Source organism: Felis catus, chromosome A1 (genome assembly GCF_018350175.1).
Source record: "Felis catus isolate Fca126 chromosome A1, F.catus_Fca126_mat1.0, whole genome shotgun sequence".
NCBI classification, from domain to species: domain Eukaryota; kingdom Metazoa; phylum Chordata; class Mammalia; order Carnivora; family Felidae; genus Felis; species Felis catus.
Window position 1 is genome coordinate 139,052,529 of NC_058368.1, and position 21,891 is coordinate 139,074,419.

Sequence of the window (21,891 nt, forward strand, 5' to 3'; positions counted from 1 at the left end):
CAATAGCTGTAGACCAAGGCTAGTGCCTCCCTTTCGTGTCTCCCATCTCCCTCCCCCCACTATTCTCATTATTTGTCACAAGTTGAAGCACATGAAGTTTTGTTTTGTTTTACAAGGGCAGAACATGGGCACCTAGGTGGCTCAGGAGGTTGAGCATCCAACTGTTGATTTCAGCCCACATCATAATCCTGTGGGATTGAATCCCATGTGGGGTAAAACAACAAAAACAAGGGTAGAACAAACAAGAACAGATGAATCTTTATTGCTACGAAGGTAGCCACTAATTGTCAACATAGACACTTTTTATTTTCCTTTGGGTAACTGAGAATTTCAAATCCAGCTACTACTATTATCTTTCCAGAAGAGTTAGTGACATCCTCACAGTTCCAAAGTAAGAATAATGGTAGTGTGGGACAAATGGGAGTGAAGCCTTAGTTGATTATACCTATACAGTGTCATATATAGGCAGAAGTTAAATATCCAACCTTAAGGTTGATTTTTTTTTTTTTTTTTTTTTTGAGAGAAAGAACAGGGGAAGGGCAGAGAGAGAATCCTAAGCTGGCTACACACAGCACAGAGCCACTTGGGGCTTGAACTCATGAAGCCATGAAATAATGACCTGAGCCAAAACCAAGAGTTGGACCCTTAACCATGGTACTGAGCCACCCAGGTGCCTCAAGACTGATGAAACTTCTAATTTTAAGGCCCTATAGCCAGTAACGTTTGGTATTATGTTTTTCCAGAAGCTTAGAAAGTTATTTTCCTAGCAACATGGGCTGGGACTTTTAATTTCATCTGTAATTGTTGGACCTGATCAATACATATTGCTTGTAACTTTAATAGCTTCTGCCAGGTACAATTGTTCAAGTGTGGAAAAATCAAGTATATACTGAGGAACTACGTGAAGTCACAGCAGCTGGCTTCCCTGTGATACTTTCTGCTCCTTGGTACTTAGATTGGATTAGTTATGGACAAGACTGGAGAAATTACTATAAAGTGGACCCTCTTCATTTTGATGGTGAGTGAAGCACTTTTCATTACCTGGGGTTGTTAGTTTTCTTCCCTTAATCTTCCACCGGGAAATTTTCATCCAGATATTACCTACTCACTATCCTCCCTTTTGTTTGGTCCTGATATTGTTGACTTGAAAAAAAAAAAAAAAAAAGGCCCCCAATACATCTTAAAATTTGTGAAAGAAACCATATCCTTGCCTGAATAAAAGAACTTCAAAAGTAGGTTCCTTTATATCCGTTTCCACTGCCGAGCATTGTTACCTTACATTTTAAAGACGCTTGTCCGCATTAACCTTGTATCTCTGCTTTTGACTGCCTGGCCTTTCCAATTGTTAAGACACTTAAGGAAGGCTGTAGTCTCGTTCCCTGTATTTCAGGCTGTGTAGTCTTAGGTATACTTAGGAAGGGGGTGGTAGGACGAATAGAGGGGTGGAGCTTTATAGGCTCTCAGACCCCCTTCCTTAAGAACACTTCTACTTTGTGGGGCGCCTGGGTGGCGCAGTCGGTTAAGCGTCCGACTTCAGCCAGGTCACGATCTCGCGGTCCGTGAGTTCGAGCCCCGCGTCGGGCTCTGGGCTGATGGCTCGGAGCCTGGAGCCTGTTTCCGATTCTGTGTCTCCCTCTCTCTCTGCCCCTCCCCCGTTCATGCTCTGTCTCTCTCTGTCCCAAAAATAAATAAAAAACGTTGAAAAAAAAATTAAAAAGAACACTTCTACTTTGTCCAGTTTTTAAAATTCCCTTAAAGAAAAAGAATGGTAGTGTTAAAAAAAAAAATGTTTCGAATCAGTATGTAAGTCTGTTAGGAATTGACATAATGTAATATCAATTGGGTACTTAGTCTTTTTTAGTACCACGAGGTAGCTATGAAGGCAGGAGTGAGCAGTAGTTATTAGTATTCCAACTTGAATTCCTGGCACACTCTTCTTAGGCAACCAAGGGAATAATGGTTCTTGAACCCAAAGCAGCTTGCACAAAACCAAAATAAAGCAGTGTGCTAGTATTAAAGATACCAATTTGCAGAAATATGCTAACAAGCATTGTGGGAATTAAGTTTGCTACCTCTTTTTGTGCCAAAACCATGAACTGACCAGGGGACCAGTAATTGCCTCTGTCAGACTACTGCATTTTGCCTATTGCCTCTGCAACTACTTCATTTACAGCCATTCAATGATTTTAATGTAGGTTCTCAAGAACAGAAAAAACTTGTCATTGGTGGAGAAGCTTGTCTGTGGGGAGAATTTGTGGATGCAACTAACCTTACTCCAAGATTATGGTATGGAATTTTAAGTGATAAATTTGAATTCAAGTGCCTTATTTTTCCTTCTCCATCCAAGTAGGGAAGTACTAGAAATTTCAGAACACATAAATTTAAACTGCTTTGGGGGACATGTGATTTAACTTACAGGCCTCGGGCAAGTGCCGTTGGTGAAAGACTCTGGAGTCCAGAAGACATCACGAGTGTAGGGAATGCCTACAACAGACTGACAGTTCACCGCTGCAGAATGGTCAGGTACAGCATTTTGAAAGTTAGGACATTACCAAGTCCAGGATGATTAACTTTGTTTTCTATAAAAAGAACTGTGTGTCACCTAACAAGTAGTGATTTACTTAGAAACTGGGCATTGATTTTTGTACGAAACAGAATTATGCCCAAAAGGAGAAAAGATTATTTGAACTTTTTCTTTAAGAGGCACCTGCGTGGCTCAGTTGGTTAAGTACACCGACTTCACAGTCTCACGGTGCATGATTTCGAGCCCAACGCTGGGCTCTCTGCTGTCAGCACAAAGCCAGCTTCAGATCCTCGGTCTCCCTTTGCCCCTCCCCCACTCAGGCTCTCAAAGAACTTAGGTTTTAGATTGATAGTTTGCATCTTAATAATAAACTAATTCATACTTTGTTCTATAGACGGGGAATATCTGCAGAACCTCTTTTTACTGGATATTGTGACTATGAATACAAAACATAAAAATGAGCCTAAACAAAGAAGAGGAGGGGACAAAACCTACAGCAGTCTGTACTACAATCAAATTGATTTTGAAATCATGGAAATTAAGATTTAGTGCACTGTTTTAAATAAAAGATGTATCTTTTTTAAAATGGGACCTCTATCTGATTATAGAATGGGCAACTCCAGTACCACTGTCACTTTAGTTAGTTCAGTAAAGCAATAAAAATTCTTCTTACTGAAACTGCAGTTGATAGGGGCTCCGGAGTCTCAAAGTACTTGGGTCAAGCCACTTCGCCGGCCGAGCAGTACAGTTTGGTCTTGAGGATTCATGGCTTCATAATTAGATAGTTCTAAGGCAAAAGTAGCTGAGCCTGATGTTAGCGTTCGAAGCACAGTTGAATAACCCTAGTCAAAATAATTGAAGTCAGTTGTCAAATTTAAGCCTCAAGTATCTCTTCCTGCTGCTAATCTTTTCATCATTAACAGGAAAGGTGAAAATGAGACTCACGTGAGTTCTCATTGAACCATTTTGTCAGGAAATAGACAAATATTGTGGAGGTTAAGTAAATAACGTGGGTACGTTTCACAAGTATTCCCCAGTCTCAGCATTTAGGAAGAGAAGCGTGGAGAATGGTAATGACACCCCCTACCTGTGGTAATCCCTTAGATTCCCATAACAGTTTAAATCCAAACGCTCTAACAGTTCAAAGTCCTGATTGTCTACTTTTGTTCAGCATAAATATCCCCAGTATTCTTTTCAGTAACTAAGTACCTACCATAATTTCTGCTAGGGGAACAAATCCAGTAATAATTTTGTTTTCCTGACGAGTCTGGATTTCCTGAATGGTCCCTCTTCTTTGTGCCAGATCTGCCAGGACAAGGCTGAGGTAATCTCTAGTGACTGTAACCTCGAGCTTCATCAGGGGCTCTAAAACTTGCTTATCAGCCTTCTTCAGCGCCTAAAGAAATTCAAGAATGTTAACTCCCCTTTCCTGATTGGAAATCAAATTTCTGTTAACAAAGATTCGTAAATTCTGCCCATCCTTGTAAGCCTGGAGCTCTTTTTATAAACTATCAGGTACATGGCAAGGGGCTGCTTAATAAAGCTTAATTACACAGAGCATCTAAGAACACGTGGCCAGAGACAGTGCAAAGAAAAAAATGGTTTTCCCCTTTCAATCAAAGACTTACATCTTATTTGTTGAAACCACGTGTTTGGTTCCTGATGCCTATTACAGTTACAGTCCATAGCAGGACTAATCCAGAAATGTACTACAGTAAGGCTAACAGAAACACATTCAACAAAAGGCAAGAAGAATAAGCACATAAGTAAAACGGAAACCGAACAGAAGCCAATACAACACATAGGGCAAGTACTGGAAGAAAACGGAGGAAGCAGCAGCAACGTAAGATGTATTGGGGTCCCGGTCTTTCAGAGTATCACTACGTCAGACAAACTGGTATGGCAAATGCAAGCCATGTAAGTACCGGTGGGTCAGATTTAAAACGCTATCCTACTGGGCTGCCTGGGTGGCTCAGCCCGTTAAGTGTCTGGATCTTGGTTTTCCCCTCAGGTCATGATCTCGTGGTTGGTGGGGGCGGGCTCCACACTGACAGCACGGGGCCTGCGTGGGATTCTCTCTCAAAAATAAACCTCAAAAAATAATCAAAAAGCTATCCTACTGCTAGAGCCTGCCAGAATTCAAAAGTAATAAAAGTCTGATTTAGTCTTAGCCTCTCGTTACTAGGTGGGATGTAACAGAGATCTACAGCGGAAACTTTGCACGAGGGGGCTCTGGAATGTGCCCTCACCTTAACCCAGGTGCAGCGGGTCATCACTCTGTTCGCTGCTCCACCACCACCCACTGATTCTCATTATTACATAACGCCTTAGAGGGGGCATTAACACTGCCTGTATTGTCAAGTAAGGGTTCTGGGCCTCAAATTCTTTTGTTCCTGATACGTCACCACCTTCCCATCCTCTCCTGCCCTTTACCCGCACAGTCATGAAAAATGGCCAGATAAGTAAAACCAAGAGTATATGCCCATTATCATCGAAATTTCAAAACATACAGCACACCTCTCTTTTTGCCATTCTTACCAAGAGCTTTGTACCACTTCACATAATGTCTTTCAGGACAAAACAACAGAGTGGGAGAAGGTAAAAATGAAAACACTATAAGCATGCAAAGAACTGAATGCTTTGGATTGAGGATACAGACTATAGTCTCTACGTGCTTGAGCCTTGTACCCGCTGCTTGCGCCCCACCCTCCACCCCCGCTCTGGGACAGTTTCTAAATATCCCACAGCAATCCAAGATAACCTTATCATTTCCTTTTGCAAACATTCTTGTGTGCTCTTTCCTATTTCTGTTGAGGACATCATAATACTCATTTCACCTGGACGTGCATCTCTAACTTCTGTTTCCCCAAGTAGCTTTAAGATTTCCTTTCCTATTGTCAGTATCCTAATTCACACCCAGTCCATTCCCTGTCCTGGATTATCTGTTGCCTACTTCTAGTTCCTCCTGTATTCCAGTGATTATAATGCCCTCCTCAAAAACTTTAAATTTTTCACCAATGTTCTCAAAACAAACCTCAAACTCCTCAGGGTAGTTTTTAAAGGTTTCTCTATAGTCTGATTCCATTTTCAACTTTTTTTTTTTTTTTTTTTAATTTATTTTTGGGACAGAGAGAGACAGAGCATGAATGGGGGAGGGGCAGAGAGAGAGGGAGACACAGAATTGGAAACAGGCTCCAGGCTCCGAGCCATCAGCCCAGAGCCCGACGCGGGGCTCGAACTCACGGACCGCGAGATCGTGACCTGGCTGAAGTCGGCGCTTAACCGACTGCGCCACCCAGGCGCCCCTGATTCCATTTTCTAACACTTGTCGTTCACTACTACTCTGCCTTCATCTGAGCGTACAGCTAAAGGGACTTCAATCTTCCCCTGTCTGGAATGCCCGTGTCCAACTACCAAAATCCACAGCTCAGATATTCCTTCCAATAATACTAATTCCCCACTTCTCCATTTTTATGACCCCCAGTCTGCTCTAATATTTTGGCTATTTGGCCATATTTAATTACCTTGTAAAATCATAAGCTCCTTTAGGTGAAGACAAACATCCATATTCCATTTATGTCCATCGCAGTACACAGTAAGCTCAACAAAGAAGCCTCAATAAATACAGGAGGCATCATTAACTTACCAGATAATACTTCTAACTATATGCTTAGGCAAACTATATTAAAAAAATTTTATTTTTGAGAGCTAGACAGAGCATGAGCAGGGGAGGGCAGAAGAGAGGGAGATACAGAATCCGAAACAGGTTCCAGGCTCCGAGCTGTTAGCACAGAGCCCGACGTGGGGCTTCAACTCACGAACCATGAGATCATGACCTGAGCTGAAGTCAGCCACTAAACCAACTGACCCACCCAGGCACCCCAGCAAACAATATTTAAATAATACTTTTTGAATGTATAGATTTTTTTTAATGAAAATTAAATGGAATCATATGAAAGGACCATTAAGTTGTACCTTCTTAAGTCAGCGACTTAGGGTATTCACATTAACTTTATAATTCTAGATTCAGTTAAGACCACAGAAAATCAAGTTTCAGACACAGTCCAAAATTTCAGAAAATGGTTTTTAAAAGCAAGTGTTTTACTGCAAATCAGTCACTTATAAAACTGTAGTAGTCCCATGCTGAGAAGAATGCATGGAATCACCATTTGGCACACTAAGATCCTGTGAGCTAAATCAGCTCTGGTAGATTACTGAGGCAAGACACTCAAGGAAATAATGGGAGGTAAGTAACCGTTCCAAGACTAGACTGCTTGATGCTTTGATAAAGTTAGGTGCTTATCTGGATTATCAGTTAGTCTTACCTGATTTTTTTTTTTTTTTTTTTTTTTTTTTTTTTTTGAGAGAGAGAGAGCATGAGCAGGTGAAGTTCAGGTAGAGAGAGGGGGAGAGAGAATCTTAAGAAGCAGTTCCCATGCTCAGCCAGTAGCCCAATGCGGGAGGGGCTTAATCTCATGACCCTGAGATCATGACCTGAGCCAAAATCAAGAGTAGGACCCTTACCAGACTGAGCCAACCAGGCTCCCTGCGACTTAATCTGATTTCAATGATCTTTGATTACGGTAATCTTATTCAAATAAACATGAACTCAAAACTGAAACTAATATTACATCTTCAATGTCCTTTATAGTCCATCTTGGGCCAGGATACCCCCAAAATGTCCCCTCATTAAACTACAAAGCTCACCTCTAACAGCTGTGTATCTGGGATGGGGAAACCAAAAATGCCAGTTAAGGAAACCTGCCTCTTTGCTAAAATCAGAGAATATTTCCCGGCAGTCTGTATTAAGCAGTAACTTCCTAGGTCCTCTTACAGATATAACCCTGGTGATTAAGAAATCAGAGACTGTCCAGGGTAAAAACTCTTGCTGACTCTAAGGCGCAGACGGCATCAATACAAGTGTGAGGTACTGCAAAGCACAGATGTCTGTGGAGCAATGGCACACTGCTATCAGGACAGTCACCCTAAAGCAAAAAGGAGAACTACAGGATATTCTCTACCTTTTGTATGCATCTGGAGACACAGGCAGAAATCATAGTTGTGGAGGTACCAGGATGAATTACCAGTGAATGTACAGCAACTGCCACATCTTGGACTGGGGATCCAAGCAATGGTCCTAGGCAAGGGGAAAAAACTTAGGTTAGCACTCAATATGCAGTGAGGAGTAAAGACAGGGAGAGGACTTCCAGTTTCCACTTCATTTAGGCAGCTTAGAAGTCACCACTCTGTCCCAGCAAGTATAAAGCAGAACAGACTGAAAAATAAGCAACCCCTCCTAGAGCCATAAGAGAGGAGAAGACAAAGGACAAACCACTGCCCCCAAAACCAGAGAGGCAGGCGAACAAAGAAGTCACAGCTTTCTGGAGCAGAGCCTCACTAGCCCAGGAACCAGTGCCACAGCAGGAAAACCTCAACTATAGAGACGTCTGGGAGTTAAAAATTTCAGGGGGACACAGTCATAAATCATAAGGGGGCCCCCATAATTTTTTGAGATGTACCTCCCGGAGCTCGAGCAGGTTCTTCCTGTAAGTATCAGAGAAAAATCTCTTTGTACTTCTGACAGAGTGGAAAAGAAACCATTCTGAAATACTCCAGAGCACTCTGTTCTTACAAAGGCCTGCTCTCAGGGGAAACTAGTTAACTAGAGCCTAAGAAGCAGGGGCATTAGCAGGACCTAACTGACTTGGCTGAAATACCTAACTCCAGGCCACCCTAGCCATCCTGTCCAACCTGAGGCTAGTGAAAAAAAACAAAAAACACTTGTGTGGTTCCCCATCCAGAGGGATGGGCTCACTATAAGCCCATGGATTAGAATGCTTCCTTTCTCCCAACACGTGACTTCCACATTACTACACACCATGTTTACAGCAGTTCCTTTTACCCAGTACATCATGTTAGGCCATCAGGAAGAAATTACAAGGCATACTAAAAAGCAAAAGCACAATATGAATACAGAACAAGCATCAGAACCAGACATGGTAAGTATGTTGGAATGATCATATCACATGACTGATACATGCTAAAGACTCTGATAAAGTAAACCACATGCAAGAACAGACAGAAGTCCTAAGAAGAACCAAAAAGAAATGCTTGAAATAAAAAATAACAGTGAAAGAAATGAATTATCTTTGATAGGCTTACAAGTAGACTGGACACAGCTGAAGAAAGTGTGTCTGAGTTAGAAACTATTCACAGAAACCCCCAAAACAGAAGAACAAAGTGAAGACTGGTAAAAAAAAAAAAAACCAAAAACAGAAAAAAACAAAAAAAAAAACCCCACCAGAATATCTAAGGACCATGGGACAATGGAAACAGGTCTAACATACATATAATGGGAAGAGTAGTGAGAAAACATTACCTAGTTAGAAATAATGTATAATATTAGGAGTGACTAAGTGGTTGATTATGATACTAAGCTTACCTTTATTTGAGTACCTTACCTTGGAGGCATGCACTGTGAATCCCATTTTCAATGGCCTCTTGGGAAGCTGTCGGAAGGTCTTCACTAACACTTCCAGCATACTCGATAACTGGCATAACAGAGGCTGTTTCAACTGGTTTTACTTCCAGTTCTACAGTCACAAGATGCCGTTTGTCTCCTAATGTTCTATCTAAGGTATCTGTAAACAAACAGAATATAATACCTTAGAGATTTGTTCTGGAAAGGTATTAAGGTACCACAACTGGAAAAACTGCAGTCAACAAACTCAAAGTCTCATAGAAGATAAAGTGGGAAAAAATATTACAGTGGTACTAAATACAGCATAAAGATGTGGGAGTAAAAAGTTCTATCAAGAAAGCATTTGCTTCTGTGTTTATCAATGTAAAAACCAGCTCTCAATCACTTAATATTACTGCAAGGTTAAGATGTGTTGAGGCAGATGATCCCACAAGTTTTGACATGTAGATCACACATTTAAATTTTTTCAAATATCTTATGTGACTGAAATTCTTTTAATTATAAAATTTTTATTTAGCAGTAAAACAGTACAAAGGGTTATCTAATGAAATTAAAAAGCTATTTTAACTCTACTAACCAACAAATTGTTAAATTTCATATTCTTCCAATGTTTTATGCATTTATGATTTCTCAAAATAGTGACTTTTTAAAGACTGAACGCAGTATCTCTCATTTGCTAACAACCAACCGCAGTCACCAATCTCCATCATTACTAAAACAAAACTATGTTGTATTTTTGTTAGTGACCATGTAATAGAGTGATGCATCACCTAAATTAAAACTTAAGAATTATAATCTACAATTTCTCTTTATAATAAGCTAAAAATAAAGTAAGAACTTATGAAACCTAAAAACTACTCAGAAATAGACCATTACCAGTAGTAACCTACAAGCCTTCCAAAGCCATCACTATCATGATATAATCACTCATTCCTATGAGTTTCCTTAGTTATGTTACATATGCATGTATTCCTAAACAATATAGTTCACTCTGCTGTGTTTTGAATTTGTTATTATGTATTCTGCAACTTGCTTCTTTTGCTTATCTGTGGGTCCTCTGGGCTGATGCATATTGATGTAATTCATTCCTTTTCACAGCTGTTTAATATTCTGTTGTATGAACACAATACCGTTTATACATTCTCTGTCCATAAATATTTGGGGTGGTTTTTTTCTATTCAGAGGTGGTTATTATTATTATGTTATTATGAACATTCTTATATCCATCTCTCAGTGCACATGTATAAGAGTTTCTCTAGGGCATGTGAGAAGTGCTAAGTAGTAAAGTCTGCACACAGTTGGCTTCACAAGGAAGTTGCCAAATTGTTTTCATAATGGCTATGTAATTTACACTCCCACTCTAAGTTTTTAGGAGTTTCCATTGCTCAACATCTCACCAACACTTGGTGCTGTCTGATTTAATCCCTGCCAATTGTGTTGGTGTAAAATATCTCATAACTTGCATGACCCTAATCATTACTGATATGAAGAATCTTTTAATATGTTCATGAGCCCTCTGGATATCCTTTTTGTGAAATATCTCTACACGAAGGGTTTATTGTACCCCATGACCACCACTGAAAAGTACGTTTGTCTGATGAGGGCTCATCATTTATTTGATGTACTGAGTGGTACAGGAATAGGGCTGGGTTTAAAACAAAATAGAACAAAATCCTAAAGAGACACAAAAATACACACACACAAAACCTGTGCCCACTGATGGAAGACGCTAGTGAAGATGAACCTTGCTTTATCCAAATCTTTTATGAAAGATTTGGAAAAGAGATCCTGGAGAGAGAGAAAAACACAGCAAATCCTAAATGTTTTATTTTACCTGTGGCACGAACTGCATTTAGAATAGTCTCTCGGTATGCCACCTGGAGAGGCCCTAGATAGGTTTCCAATCCATATTCTCTCTTGATTCGGTCATGAATAATCTCAATATGTAACTCCCCCATACCACATAAGACAGTCTGGTTAAAACAGGAAGAAAATAAAACCAAGATCAAAGAAAAAATGTTTATCACAAAATACTATATAAAGGCATTATATCAATATGTTATTTTTCATTAATTACAAACTGAGTTTCTCTGCAATTTTTTTTTTCGGTTCTTCCTGAAAACATTTTTGTTTTTTTCTGAGTGGAATAATAGGTCGATTAAAAGTAAATTTCTAGGCTATTCTGTCTTTATTACATGACAGTTTAATTAGGCAAGTAGCATCTAGCCAGGACTATATTCCCAACCATATAGCTTAGTTCTGGCCAATGAAACATGAGTGTAACTGATGTTGGCAACTTCTGGGTTATACCTTTAAAGAAAGGATAAAGCCCTTGTCTTAATGAAAATGTAAGCAACTGTCTTAAGGATGAAAGCGACATCTTGTTATTTGGGGGGTGAAGAGGATAATCTTTTCCCCAAATACTCCCAACCACATTGGCATTTATTTCCCAATCATCCTGGGCCCCTTACAGTATTGTGACTAGTTAAATTTTTCAGACTAGCTTGGACCTTTATTTGACAGTGAAATTATCTTTTATCTTTGATCTTTCATTGTTACTTAGGGCCCTTGTTAGAACGAGCCAAATTTTTATCAAAACCAATCAAGACATGCTTTAAAAAAAATTTTTTTTACAACACTAGTTATTCCTTAAGGTGTTTGTGTATGAAAGAGTATAGTGCAAGGAATCCATATTTGCTCAGTCTTATTCATATGCCCTCTACGTAGTAAAGAATTAACTGCACCCAAAAAGAGGTATGGCCCTTACCCTCAGCTACTAGTAGGTAATCTCTAGGCCAGGATGCTGCCTGATGGAAGTGTCTTTACTTGTCTGGGGGATTTTGTCTGCGAGACAGTGTAACAATGTGATTTATGATGTGCGCTTCAGAACAGCCTTATCTGTTCCGACTTGGAAAGTCAAGGTAATAGCCTCAACTTACAGGTGGTACTGGAAACTAAAGGTCAACCCCATGAGCAGTATGTAATCAAGCCTTAATAAAAACTCTGGAGGGGTGGGGTGAGCCTCCCTGACTGGCAATATCCTTTACCAAAAGGGTTAATACATCCCTGAAGATGAAGGAAGATAATGCATTTAGAACTCTCCCAGATTTTGCCCTATTTGTTTCTTCCTTTGGCTGGCTCTAATTTTATCCTTCTGCTGTAATAGAGCTGTAATTATAAGGAACAAGCAAAAGGATTATTTTGTTTCAGTTGCTGTACTTTAAAGTTAAAGTAGTGAATTTGGAAAAAGCAAGTTCTAGAATAATACAAAAAGAATGACTTGTTATATATCTGTATATGTCTCTGGAAAAAATAAACTGTAGTTTATAACATAGCACAGCGTAAGACATTGGGGAAAGTGTGAAAGTCTAAAATTCACATTTTCACAGTTGTTTACCTGTGTAAATTAAGATGGAAAAAAGGGACACCTTAATTCTGTACTCTGAACCCATGTGTGTTATTTGCCATTTTTTAAAAAATGTATTGGCATTTTTAAATGAAAGTTTTTCAAAATAAAAAAAAAAAGTTTAAGTGCTTGTTGCTGTCTCCTTCAGTATGAAACTAAATTACTACCTCATTTAGCTGACATTTGGGAAATAAAATACTCCATAGTTTTCAGATTAACTAAATCCTTAGTTTATCCTTAAATTTATAATCTTCTAATCTTCTAAAGGAACTTGTTCTAAAATCTTACACAAACTTTACCCTGCCTTCCTAAAAAGACACAATGAACATGTGTTCTTCTGCTGTAATGCAATATCCACAAACTTCTTACCACCTACTTTATAGCTCTACTTCCTCCCACAGTGTTAGGTTGTTAGCCATCACTTCTCCCCCCACCTTATATGTAACTGACAAGAAAAGCACCTTTGCATCTTCCCTTTAGTATGCCGTGTTTATAAGCCTTAGGAGCATAAGAAGCTCAAGGCTTTGTCTTGGGGTTGAACTTTATTTCAAAGTTTCACAAAAGGCTGTCTTCTGGAAAACTGAAATGACAGTGGTCTTTATGTGCTCACTTTGGCAGCCCATATACTAAAACTGGGACGATACAGAGATCAGCACGGCCCCTGTGTGAGGGTGACACACAAATTTGCAAAGCTTCCATGTTAAAAAAAATTAAAAAGTGGTTTAAAGAACCATGTTAAAAAAAATTAAAAAGTGGTTTAAAGAAGTGAGGCGTAATTAATTATATTGAGGAAGTAAGGAAAATTTTTCTATCTAGTTTGACAGTCAACCTGATAATCAGAAATTTGTACTATCGGAGAACCAAAAGAGAAGGTTTTTTCTTTCAGGGGCATAGACCAATCTGTTTTAGATACATGCATTTAAATACAGAAACACACACACACACAAATACTACTATTGAAAGATTTCTGGAAGTAAAGTTGTAATAAAATGTGAACCTGTCCAGAATCAGCATCTAGCTTCACTTTCAAACTGGGATCTTCACGTTGAAGGCATTTCAATACATAATCCAAATCTAGGGGATAAACAGTAAATGTTATCTTTACATTTCATCTTTTAGATAATGTAACATATGTTCTAGTGGGGGAAAAAATGAGCAAGCAAATTTTCAAAAAGAACGTTTCAAACAGCATCAATGCTTTGTAGTGAATAAAACGAGGTGATAAGATAGTGATGGGAAGTTATTTAAGATTGAATGATCTGGAAGGGCCTCCCCAAGGTAAGTTAGATCAAGACACAAATAAAGAATGGCCATATATGCAAAATCCTGAAGAAACAGAATACCAGAGAAAATGCCTGTGCAAGAAATGGTTTGTTATTAGAAAAATAACAAGATGGTAGCTGGCTATTAGCAGGTAATCACATCATGTAAGGGCTTGTAGGCCAGGCTGCAGAATTTGAATTTGCACTGGGAAGCCACTAACATCATCTGATTGTGTTTCACAAAGATCTAGGAAAAGACAAGAAAGCAAAACGCCTTCAGAAAGAGAAGCAATGAGAAACTGGCAAAGGAAACTAAATTACACCATGAATAAAGAGATGCTAATGTGATCACTCTATGATGAATTATCACACCCAATGAGAAAACAAGAATATATTATTTGAAATAAATATGGCCTCTAAAGTCAAGTGATACTTTAATACAATCAATTAGCTGTTAACTGTATTCTCCCCCTCTACAAAAGATGTTCGAAGTTTCCCAGACATGAAGTGCAGCTAAAGAAAAGAGCTGAGCAACGGATTCATGAACCAACCTTACCACACATTTAAAGTGGTCTTATATTCCAGGGACCCTGGTTTATATTCCAGGGACATACGCTTCTAGATATACACTGTCCAAGTAGTAGCCACTAGCCATCTAATTAGTATATTAGGAGTCTAAACAGACATATACTCTAAGTATAAAATACATACCAGGTTTCAAAGACTAAATATGAAAAAAAGAAAGTAAAATAGCTCATTAATTTTTTATATTGATTAGATGTTGAAATACTATTTTTGATATACTGGGTTAAATATATTATTAAAATTAATTTTGCCAGTTTATTATTTTTTTATGTAGCTCTAAGAAAATTTTAGATTATATTTCTATTGAAATATATATTATGTTGATGTTATATTTCTATTGAACAATATTCTTCTGGACTCTTGACATCCCAAAGTCAGGTCCAAGAACCAGCAACACTGGCATGATATGGAGCCTGTTAGAAAGACAAAATATCAGGTTCCAGTACTGAATCAGAGGCTGCACTTAACAAGAATTTCAAGAAATATATTATGCCCATTAAGGTTAACAGGCATTATTTTACACAGTATCTTATTTTTAAGCACCTATTCAAAGAAAGTAATAATGCTTATGACACTGTAGCTTTTGAAATGAAAACACAGTAACTTTATTGTAAAATGCAAACTCATTCAAAAATATCTATGACGAATCTACCCTTCAGGAGTTTATTGGGATGAAGAGGGCATTATAAGACAGAGTGTCAATATAATAGGAACATGGGGTAAATACAAGGGAGAGCCAGAATAAAGAAAAGGTAGATTTGCTTGAAAGAAGTCTAAGGGAGACTCTATAAAGTCCCATCCCCTGTGGGACTTCGGACCTCTAAGCTAATGCCCATTAACTAGACTTACTTTGGACCCCAGGCTTTTCTTCCTCAAGTACTTAAAAGCTGAAGCGCTAGATTTAAAATGAGCTGGTGCAACTTAACTGCAGTGTCACAATTTGAATTTATGTACTCACAATGTTTGAAATATGAAATTACTTTCAAATATTTTATTTTTTATTTTTTAAATGTTTATTGTATTTCTGAGAGAGAGAGAGTGAGCACAAGCGGGGGAGGAGCAGAGAGAGAGAGGAAAACACAGAATCCAAAACAGGCTCCAAGCTCTGAGCTGTCAACAGAGAGCCCAACGCAGGGCTTGAACTCACTAACTGCGAGATCATGACATGAGCCAAAATCGGCATTTTACTGACTGGGTCATTCAAGCGCCCCTCAAATATATTTTTTAAAAGTCAGATTATTTTGTTTGGGCAGCCCCTGCTCTTAAGTGCCTGGCTACCCCTGATATAACTAGTTTGGTCAACTTTGATACACATCAACCTGGGTAGCCAGATTCACATCACCTGATCCTCCTTCCTTAGGGTCAAGACTATACCCTTAGTTGGTCTCAGGGCATTTTAAGGTGACAAGAAAACTTGCTGCTATACCTGTTGTAATTTCATTGCTGTACCTTTACCAACTGGACAAGAACAGACCCAGTTTCCTTCAGTATTTGGGGTGCTGTCTTAAACCAGTATTCACACTTCTTTCATGTGAACTCCAGCTCAAACGGTGAGGAACTGGAACCCCTACTTGTCTAGGGATCTTCCTGTTTCTTTTCCCCTTGGTACTCAAGACATGGGAGGCAGTAAATGGGTGCTTTTGTTTTTCCATCATCTGTGAGCCCAACTTGTTTAAGGGGAAAAAATAGCTTCTAATGCCACCTCTAGAACTAGGTTTGTCCTTCAACAACTTAATATAGGAATTCAGTGAGGGCCTCAAAAAGAAGTGATGTCTGAGATGAGATTTTCTAATTACAGAGTGAACATCTTCCAGGTAGACAAACTGCATTATGCCATTATAATGCAAGACAGAACAAATGAAAAGAAATAGTAATGCAAAAAGAGCATGGTATCTTCAGAAAACTGGAACTAGTTTATTACAGAAGTGTAAGGTGTGAGTCGTTATTCTGTCTTACTTTTTTTTTTTTTTGGTGAAAGAAGAGGGTTCAGAACGAAGGAGGAAGTTTCAAACAACGAGGCCAGGCAAGAAGGCTGGTGTCAGCGATTGCTAGTGGTCTTCCTCTCTATTCTGCTGCCGCCTGCCTCAAATACTGCATTTACCAAACTCCTTGCAACTGAGCGGCCAGATGTCTAAGTAATAGCCAGTGACACAGAAGAAGCCTTTAAGGGGAAAAGGACACATCTTCTTCCTCCTTACTCCATGTCTCTGTCAGGAACTTGTCCGTGATGCCAGAGGTGCTAGCAGCCATCCTGTGATAACTAAGGATAGGAGCTACAGACTCAGAGAGGCAGGGCAGAAAAACGAGAGCCCGGGGGCCTGATGATGGTGTAGAGCCACCCTCTAACCCCTGGGCTCCCAACCCAAGGCACATTTTACAAGGGAGAGAAATAAACTTTTGTCATTAAAGCAACTGTTACTTGGGTGTTTTCTATAATATGCAACCAAATCCAATTGGAAATGATACAGCTGAAATCATGAGATTTATATACCACAGAAAGGAGTCTGGGTTTGTGCTATATATAAGTAATGAGAAGCCACTGAGAACTTAAACAGGCTAAAGCACGAGTACACAACACTCAAAAAGGTCAAACAACATTAACCATAGTATATAAATATCTTCACTGAATTCTAAAGGTTGAGCCAAAAAACAAGGAAAAGGAGCATTTTGTAAATGGTGATGAGAAAATGAATCCTTCTGAACTGTTAACTGTCTAATCTATTATAACTGGAAGGGGAATCCTGACGCCAGTTACTTCGGATGCCAATGACAGCACCACAAGAACCAGAGCAAGGAAGATGATGATAGTCGAAAATGGCCAACATGTGGAAAAAGAGTAAATAAAAGGGGCTTGTAAAAATCAAAACATCTTAGGGGCGCCTGGGTGGCGCAGTCGGTTAAGCATCCGACTTCAGCCAGGTCACGATCTCGCGGTCCGGGAGTTCGAGCCCCGTGTCGGGCTCTGGGCTGATGGTTCAGAGCCTGGAGCCTGTTTCCGATTCTGTGTCTCCCTCTCTCTCTGCCCCTCCCCCGTTCATGCTCTGTCTCTCTCTGTCCCAAAAATAAATAAACGTTGAAAAAAAATTTTTTTAAATAAATCAATCAATCAATCAATCAATCAAAACATCTTAAATAGAAAACAAGACTAATCCCAAGTAATACCCATGACTTCTGATAAAACTGAACTCAATCATGTGAGAAATCTTTTGAGGGCATAACATAACTACCTGTATCTAAATTACTAACTGTATCTAATTACTAGTTAATTGATACACCAAAACTATTTGTACCTGGCTGCTTAGCCACCGAAGGGGGTTCTATGGTACAGAAGAAAACAGGTTCTGGAATCTCCACCCCAGCCAGAAGAAGTCTTTCGGCTTCATTGTTCCGTCTATGTTTTTTTCCTCCTTCTGTTTCGGCTCGACGAGCTGCAGCTAACGCACTGGACTTGGATGAGGCAATGGTGTCTCCTGTGGCGGTCTGTAAGTAAACATCGCGCTTGGAACAAGACAGGCTCAGTGAGCACTCAGCTTACACCGAGAATCACGAAATATGAAAACTTCCAATGTGACACTTTCATCAGAACTTAAAACAGGAACAAATTCACAAAGCTCACTGCAACTTTGCATAGGTAAAGCTAATTTAACTTGTGTAAGAATTCTATCCAAGATGCTGCTGTAATAAATTCTAACAACACACACACACACACACACACACACACTCTCTCTCTCTCTCTCTCTCTCTCTCTCTCTCTCTCTCTCTCTCTCACACACACACACACACACACACACACACACACACACACACACACTCACTACACATTCAAAATTCATTTGGTAAAACAAATGTACCTTCCTAAATTTTCAATCATATCAAAATAGGTCAATTTTTGTAGAAGTCCATTTTAAGAGTTTTACCACCAGTAAAAATGTCTATAACTGTTTTACAGAAAATCTTCCATTAACTAAAATAAGCAATTAACCAGAATTCTCTAGACCATGCAGAATTGATAGCATCCTTACAGACTCATTATTTTTTAAAACTATAATTTCACTTTTAAACTTTAATATTACAACATTCCATGCCAATTTCCTTCTCTGTAAAGATATTCCTAATGAAGCAATAGTTCAAACGTCTCTGTGTAACTCCTTCAAATATGTACATGAAGCTCCTGCCTTCGGGTGGACAGAGGACATTTCAAGGCTACAAGTCCTGTATCTGGACTGTGGACATTTTATACTAAAGGATCTTGAATCCTGCAATTAACCATAAAGAGGTTAAAAAATGTTCAAAGTAACCATGGCTATCCTAAATGCCAAATACACCAAAGTTTAATGAGAAAATGTATTCAATTTAATCCATATATAAATGAAATGTCCTTAGTTTTACCTTACCAAAAACATACACAGCATCAACTTATTTTCATCCATTCATCTGACAAGTCATGGACTGCCTCCTATATGTGATGCACTGATCTAGGGACTAAGGACAGAGAACAAAAGAAACCCAAGTCCTTGCCCTCATAAAGCCTTCATTGGCAATATATCTTCAGTTATTACCCGGATCAGTTATAAGGTTAGATTAAATTGTCAGCAACGATCAAGTAAAATACCCAATGAGAATAACAAAATATTTATTAAATTTAAAACACAGGTATGTATCTATAGTGTATTTTCACTTGGATTTGAATTTTACATGAATATAATCCACAGTTTACAGTCTTCTATAATTTTCTTTCTTTCTGAGATTCAACCATGTTGATGAATATGCTACAATATTCATTACCCCACTATTGATGACTATTTGGATGGTTTGTGGGTTTTTGCTACTGCAAAATGCCTGGTTTTAATTAAACATTTAAGCTAATAGTTCCTAGAGAAACCATCTGGTCACTTACGTGTTTAAGGCCAACAGTCAAAGCAATGTTACCAGCAGTCAGTGAAGGGATTTCTATATGTTGGTCAGCAAATGGCAAAAGAAGACGACTTATTCTCTCCCTGTAAAAACCATGATTTATTTCAGTAAAATAATTTTTAAAGAAATGACTGCAGTTTTAGAAAATAAACTAAGCTTCCGGAGTGCTTGAGTGGCTCAGTTGGTTAAGCATCCAACTCTTGGTTTCGGCTCCAGTCACGATTGCACGGTTCATGAGCTTGAGCCCTGCATCAGGCTCTGCACTGACTGGGCGGAGCCTGCTTAGGATTCTCTCTCCATCTCTCTGCCCCACTCCCACTTGCTCTCACTCTCTCTCAAAACAATAAACATTAAAAAAAAGAACAGAATCTATAAGCTTCTACTTACGTGCAGTTTCCATTAATATTATAGATGGCCAACTGGGGTTTTATCATGCCTGAGTAAATGCGCATAAACACCAGTGGTCCTCGCTGCTTGTCATGAAGAACTTTAAATGCCAGTGCACATAAGTCACCCTTATACCATGGCCTACAAAATTGAGACATTCCAGAAAGGCCTTTAAAATACACTTCCCATATATCTATGCAGATCAAATCAGAATCACTGTGCAAACTTAACCCTAATGTCCTCCCTCATATCTTCTAGTTTAGCTACTCTGGCTGATTAAATTATGTTAGTACTAACTACCTTTCTTTCTCCACAAAACTAAATTATTTAATGGAGATCATTAATTGCTCAAAATTAAAAATAATGGATTCTCTCCCAGATATTACCTCTACTCGCAAATAATTTCCCTGCCTAGAATTCACTCCTCAAAAAATATACCTAGGATAGGTATACCTTCCTATTTTGTGAGAATATACCTTCTCACAAAAACCTGTACAGGGTAAATGTATAGGTGCTTTCTAACTACTACTTACACTCTGTCCTCCCACCTTCTCTCTAGTTGCGTGATCATAGAAATCTACAATTCTTACAGACTGATGTCCTTAAACTGGTGCGCACTGATATGTTTCAGAAAGCCGGAATCCCTCTGAAATTGCCAAATTTTGTTCACAGGCACATTTTTCTGAGGAAAAGCTCCATGTTCTCATTAGTTTCAAAGGAGCCCATGACTCAAAGTAGGTGAGACACTCCTATTATAGAACTTCTCCATCTCATCCCTAATTCCCTCCAATTTTTAACTTTAGCAAATACTCATATAGAGTTTACCATATACTAGGTAGGCACTGTTCCATTTGCTTTATAAGTATTAACTCGTTTGATTCCTGTAACAATCCAATAGGATAGGTCCAAATCTCTGTATTTTACAGCTAGAAGGTTAAACAACTTGGGAGAGCTCAGATTTAAATCCAAGGAGTACACAGTCCATGCCCATAATCACTTTACCATTAATGCTTCTCCAATTGAGAGATATGAAAAGTGATTAATGTCCTAGTTAAAGGATTAAACAAAGTCCATTCCTGCCTGAATAGCCACTCGGATTTTAGAGGATTTATTACCAAGTACAAAGCTGTTAGTGACAACAGAAGTAAAACAATACCCTTAAACCACAAAATATTTTGAGCTATTTAAAAATCTTGAAATCTAGTATAAATTTATCTACAGAATATTTATCAAACAACTCCACTATACTGTTTTTTTTTTTTTTAACTAAGATGACAGCCACACACTCTAACTCCATTTGTAAATATAGCAGGTTATAAGACATGCGAACAAATGTCGCTTTCAAGTAAAAATTTATATAGCTCTACATCATTTATAACGATATTCTTTACCAGTGTTATTCAAAAATGGTGATTCAAATGCTCTTTGTGAAACAAGACCTACTTTCCCGCTTTTGCGAGGCTGTAAGATTTTAATCTGTACTGCATACTTACAGAAATTCATAGTTGCGCTCTTCAGGTGAAGGCAAGTACACAGTAACAGCATCCAACAAGGGCTGGACACCTTTGTTTTTCAGGGCACTTCCACAAAGCACAGGCACTGCTGTCTGAGCCAGTGTTACTCTGCGAATTGCAGTCTGGAGCTATAAAGCAGAGACAGAAGTACTGTATTCTGTGTGCAGTATACTGGCTCCAACTGAAGTATCTCAGAATTAGACACCCTCGCCAACCAACCATGTAAAACAGAACCACTCAGCACACTTCCATCATTCTTCATGGCCTTATTCTTCTGTATTTTTCTTTATAATGTTAATTACTATTTGGTATACTGGATATATATTTAATGGTTTATTGTCTGTGTCCTTATCCCCCAGAATATAAAATCTACATGAGCGTTACAATAAGTCCCATAAAACATTGCTAAATCCCCAGAAACTACAGAAGTACCTAAAATAAGCAGGTATTTAAAAATATTTCTCAAATAAATGAATTAAACATACTTCTGATTTAACCTTGATTGTCTAAAAGAGGACCTGTACAGAAATTAAGAACATATATATGAATTACAACTTCCTCAAAGGAATTAGACCAACATTAAATCAAACTCAGGAGCGCCTGGGTGGCTCAGTCAGTTAATCGTCTGATTCCTGATTTCGGCTCAGGTCATGATCTCACAGTTCATGAGTTCGAGCCCCGCAATGGGCTCTGCATTTGTGCAGAGCTTGGGATTCATTCATTCATTCATTCTCTCTCTCTCTCTCTCTCTCTCTCTCTCTCTCTCTCTCTCTTCCTTCCCCCTTGGGCTCTCTCTCTCTCTCAAAATAAATAAACTT

The 21,891-nt window shown here is 38.8% G+C and overlaps 2 protein-coding genes and 1 non-coding gene across 9 annotated transcripts in view; 2 read left to right on the forward strand and 1 right to left on the reverse strand.

Annotated features, from left to right (window-relative positions):
- HEXB (hexosaminidase subunit beta) overlaps positions 1–3,212 on the forward strand; it is a 46,723-nt gene extending 43,511 nt beyond the window's left edge. Inside the window, exons 12-15 of one of the 2 annotated variants that reach the window (XM_045038645.1) lie at positions 844–1,018; positions 2,196–2,286; positions 2,419–2,523; positions 2,919–3,212. In XM_045038645.1, coding sequence (XP_044894580.1) covers positions 844–1,018; positions 2,196–2,286; positions 2,419–2,523; positions 2,919–2,979 — 432 coding nt within the window. In that variant the 3' untranslated portion in view covers positions 2,980–3,212. 2 annotated transcript variants of the gene reach the window in all.
- Positions 1–21,891, reverse strand: part of GFM2 (GTP dependent ribosome recycling factor mitochondrial 2) — an 86,789-nt gene that overhangs the window by 24,315 nt on the left and 40,583 nt on the right. For 4 of the 6 annotated variants that reach the window (XM_045062067.1, XM_045062068.1, XR_006600868.1 and 1 more), the window contains 10 exons: positions 21,053–21,201; positions 19,560–19,700; positions 19,156–19,255; positions 17,549–17,738; positions 13,409–13,485; positions 10,840–10,978; positions 8,986–9,165; positions 7,546–7,661; positions 3,738–3,920; positions 3,198–3,366 (listed from right to left, as the gene is read on the reverse strand). In XM_045062067.1, the coding sequence (XP_044918002.1) occupies positions 3,229–3,366; positions 3,738–3,920; positions 7,546–7,661; positions 8,986–9,165; positions 10,840–10,978; positions 13,409–13,485; positions 17,549–17,738; positions 19,156–19,255; positions 19,560–19,700; positions 21,053–21,201 (1,413 nt within the window). In that variant the 3' untranslated portion in view covers positions 3,198–3,228. Of the gene's footprint in view, positions 1–2,166; positions 2,580–3,197; positions 3,367–3,737; positions 3,921–7,545; positions 7,662–8,985; positions 9,166–10,839; positions 10,979–13,408; positions 13,486–17,548; positions 17,739–19,155; positions 19,256–19,559; positions 19,701–21,052; positions 21,202–21,891 lie in introns of those variants that run through there. The other 2 variants (XM_045062066.1, XM_023257405.2) reach the window with 2 other exon arrangements.
- On the forward strand, positions 13,014–13,117 carry LOC111556945. The gene has a single exon (XR_002736640.1). It is a non-coding gene; the product is annotated as a U6 spliceosomal RNA (small nuclear RNA).